We start from the raw sequence: 4,513 nt of genomic DNA, 5'->3' as shown, positions 1-4,513 counted from the left end.
TTCTCAACCGCGAGGGTACATCTCAGCCTGAGGTACTCTCGTAACCCCTGAGGGCTGGACTAAGGTGCCCCTTTTGAAACGACAAAAATGATTTTGAAACGTCAGTGATTATGTGATTACCACAGATGATTATAATATGTCGATACCTCGGTTGATGGAACGATCTGACCTGAGATACTCTCGTAACCCCGGAAGGCTAGACCAGATCGCTCGTTTTGCCAGATGAAACCGTCGTGTTTCGGAAATGTAATAAGATCGACTTACCGATTCGTTGTTTTATACAATACAATATAATATATTCGCTTGCTAAATTCGATGTGAGTTCGCTTGATGATCTGGAACACCAAAGAACGATAAGATTTCCGATCACGTACTTGTCGCGGCGAAACGAATTATCGGACGAGGACGTCGACGAGAGACAGACACAAACGAATTACGAGATTAAATAATTATAATTACGCGAAATGAATTTAATACGATATCTGCGCGAGCAACGATTTAAGAGAAAAGAAAGAAAAGATAGTAAATTAGGTAGAAGGTAATTTTACGTGTGCGTCTATGAGTCCTTATTCAGAATTCCGATTATTTTAATCCGCATGGCGCTCTGCCTCGCTACGCGGAGGACTTTATCGCAGAGAAAATATCGCGAACTTTCAAATAACTCTGTCTCTCGGACACACGGGCTCCCGATCACGTACTTACGATTGATCGATCAAGAGTGACAAATTTCGTGCGCGATCGATGGTCGAAGGGCCCGTCGCGCGATCATTGTCCTTGGAGGGGACGGTTTGACGGATCGCGATACGTTTTCGGCAGCGTCGCATGCCCGGTGATTGGCTAAGACGCGTGAGCTAGACGAAAATCTTTCATCCCTTTCCTTGGTGTTCCTTTCTCTTTTCTATTTCGTCGCCACGATCGCATCAACGGTTTCGGAAACTATGCAGTATTTCTATTTGAATTTATAATTGTTGTATTACGGTAAAATTGCAACTCTTAATCAGATTGAAACTTATAGCATGAAATATAGGATGAAACATATAGTCTTTCGAGGATGAGGCCGTCATCCGTATAATTTTACCTTAACAAAGATCAAAATTATTCGTTTTTTCGATTTGCAACGAAGATTATTAATTATCGTGGTTTAACAGCAGACGATGCGCTTGCGGTAATTGCAATGCCGTGGCAAACTATACATTTGTTGAATTTATATGCATATTTGTTCGGAACGATTCAGCATTCGCTTTCTAATGAATTTAAACAATTACAGTCTAACGAACATTCCTTCGAGAACGTTCCCTTGTTCAAATTGCCGTTAGGTCTTGTCGCCAGCCAGTTTCTTGGTATTCCGATACAATAGTGTTTATTGTGTTACGTGGCCGACGGCTTGGCAGCGCGCGTGGCTATCAGAGGCTTTCTGATTGGCGGCCGCGTAACTTATTTTATTATCAATACAACCCGAGCGGTAAGATTGTATTGTGGTAGGAACTGTCACAAGGTTTCACTGGGTTTAAAGGAGAATGCTAATGTGGGTTTGACACAGCAATGTATATATTCTACAATCTTGGTCTATTACAGATGTTGTTGTCGCGAATATAGGTGTATAATGTGATATATTACCTATTTCCACTATGCTCGGTGTTCACGCACTGGCAATGCGGGGGTGTTGTGTGTGGTTGATTGTAATGCCAAATAGAAACACGACTCGCGGATTCTATAAGGTGAATGTTGCTCGAAGGGGACTTCAATCCGATCTCACTAATAGTAACCAACTCACTACCGTACACGACGTGCTCGACACGAGATGAACTCTGGTACTGCCCGCGATCGTTGGTACGAACGGGTTTATATACTAATTAAGAAGGGTGGTCTGGTTACTATTCGAGTGATCAGGCTGGGTCCACCTGCCTCTGCGACAGTTTAGAGTGGTTGCATCTGCTATTTGATTACGGCGGACCCATTGCTTTCCCAAGTGTTTGGTTCTGCTATCGGTGGGCCTTCTGTTTATTACGAGAGTAAATGGTCGGTTTGCCCGAGAGTTTTCCTTTCCAGATGTTTAAGCTTATTTGAAAGGAGACACGTTTGATAAAAACGGTCTGTCTACGTGACACCTCCCCCCTTAGATGAAACATCGCGGTAATCGTGATGCTTTCAATTGGAAAGGAAAACACTCACTAGAATGTGTTGAAGTTTTGGTGTTGTAATGCAATATGTCGGGTGTTATGTGTGATGTGTGTGTACTTATCGCTACGTGTGATGGTTGGTGATGCTGCTAACTGCGGTATGAAGTCGAAGCGTACGTCTGGGTCCAGGCTGCCTCGATCGGATTTGTCTCTCGGTGTACCAGGTTGGTACTATTGCAGGCGGTGGTATGGGTTGGTTTGCTCTTTGGTATTCCATTTCCATGATGATGGCGGCAATACACTCCTCGCAGTGGTAGGCGGCCTGCGACTCCATCAGGGGCGCGCTGCAAATATCGCAGGCCCCAGGCGGATATGCCGTTGGTAGTGGATAGTGTACCTCCACCATGTCATAGATCCTTGCTGCTCCAAGGGCTGCTTCGAGAGCACACTGCATACAGACAATGCCAACGTCTAATCTGTAGCAAGTGCTGCGCATGCACAGGCGGGCCGTCAAGTTCATCAGCAGCTCGATGCGACTGGTGTCCCTCTCAGTTGGTTGTTCCCTGATGTAGCACATTTCGGTCCGCTCAGATAAGTGTTTTGGAAGAATGGTGTTGTGGTCTGCTTTTATACCCGGCCTGGAACCGCGTATCTCATGCCCAACCACGCCTCCGCCACGTTGAATGGTGGTTGTCCTGGTAGACGATCGAGGGCTACATCTGCCACGACCTCACCCTCGCCTCTGATGTTGGTTAGCAGACCCCTCCTTCCTTCCAACACCCTCTTGGCCTGCTCTATCTTCCAGGTCCTGCATACAGGGCGGATACCCCGTACCCGTACCTTGAAGGCCTGCCACGGTAGATTTTGAAAGCGTGGCGGCAAGGTCCGAAGTTGGTCGACCGGTGCCCTTACCACCTTGCCGTGGTCACGAAGAGCCACCTCGAACTGGCCGTCCATCAGGTGTTGAACTTCTCCTCGGACCCAGGTACCTTCTTTACTTCTGTACGCCACCAGACGTCCAGTGGTCAGTCTTCCCTGGTTTGGAAAGTGGAGGTGGCCGCGGTCGCTCATGTACCGATACAGGTCCCGGTACAGTCGCCTAGCTTCTTCCCGACCGTCGTCCACCTGCGCCCAGAATTCTACCGGATTGGGAATGTTTATCATAGTACTTCTTCGAACGGTGCTTGGAGGCAATCAAATTATCGGCTGCTATGTTGCGGATTTTTATAGTATGAGTTATTAATTCTGTTAAATAGTCGCCATATGATTTTAACCTTTCGCCAGTTGGTAACGAACTTGGTTCACGGGCTGGTTTTCCAAATATTAATTCATATGGAGAGAAATTTGTTGCTTCATGTACGGAAGTATTATAAGAAAACATGGCAAATGGTATTAATAGGTCCCAATCTTCATAATTATCCATGTAATGTTTAAGATATTCTGTTAGTACTATATGACTTCGTTCTAGTGATCCATTAGTTTGTGGTCTGTATCCAGAAGTTGTGATTTGTTTGATTTTGAATATTTCTGAAAGATTTTTCATTAAGCTTCCGATAAAACTAGTTCCCTTGTCTGTTAATATTGCTCGTGGTGTTCCATATATGGCAATAAAATGTCTCGCGAAAGCGTCTGCTATTGTGGCTGCTCTAATGTTTGGTATTGCTACTGCTATACAATATTTCGTTAAACAATCTTGCATTGTGAGAATGTATTTATTTCCGCTAGGCGTTAAAGGTAAAGGTCCTACGGTGTCTAAAGCAACTTTATCAAATGGTTCTATCGGGGTATCGGTAATTAACATTGGTTGACGAGTTTTTGCTCTAACTAATTTCTCTTCTTGACAGCTTGGACATTTCCTGATATAATTTCGTATTTCGTTGTGCATTTCTGGCCATTGATATTTCGCTCTGATGCGTTTATATGTTTTTGTGACTCCTTTATGTCCTCCTATCAAACTGTCGTGAGCTTCGCGAATTATTTGTAATCGATCTTCTTCTGATGGTGTAATCGTTGAACAATTGCATATGATGATTTTCTGTGTTGTACCGTTGAAAACGTCCTTTATTAATTTAGTTAATTCATTGGTTGGTAATTTATGAAAATCTCCGACTGCTGATATTCTAAATGATTTAATTGGATTTTGATCTAAATGCTGTTTCAGTGTTTGTAGTCCGTTTAGTATATCTTCACTTTTAATGGTGTCGTAAAAATTATCTGATATTATTATACTGTAAACTTTGTATGAGCCATTTGCTGATTCTATTACGTCTCCTTTCTGCGGTTTCTTTGACATGAGCTGTTGTAAATCTATTGCTTCTGTGTCCAGTAACAGTTTTCCAATGGGGGTTACCAATTTACAGTCCGCAGGTATGAAATGTGCGTAATGACCTTCC

General features: G+C 43.8%; 1 protein-coding gene across 1 annotated transcript; it reads right to left on the bottom strand.

The window, feature by feature from the left end:
- Positions 1-1,364: 1,364 nt before the first annotated feature.
- LOC143305520 (uncharacterized) lies at positions 1,365-3,076 on the bottom strand. Its single transcript, XM_076689539.1, has 2 exons — positions 3,033-3,076; positions 1,365-2,969 (listed from the first exon to the last, which is right to left on the bottom strand). The coding sequence occupies exon 2, from the start codon at positions 2,695-2,697 to the stop codon at positions 2,245-2,247; it is 453 nt and encodes a 150-aa protein (XP_076545654.1). The 5' UTR covers positions 2,698-2,969; positions 3,033-3,076; the 3' UTR covers positions 1,365-2,244.
- Between the last annotated feature and the right edge of the window lie 1,437 nt (positions 3,077-4,513).

This window comes from Osmia lignaria, chromosome 8, assembly GCF_051020975.1.
Source record: "Osmia lignaria lignaria isolate PbOS001 chromosome 8, iyOsmLign1, whole genome shotgun sequence".
In the NCBI taxonomy this organism is placed as follows: Eukaryota; Metazoa; Arthropoda; class Insecta; order Hymenoptera; family Megachilidae; genus Osmia; species Osmia lignaria.
Note: the sequence above shows the minus strand (reverse complement) of the source record. Positions and strands in the feature narration are given on the sequence as shown.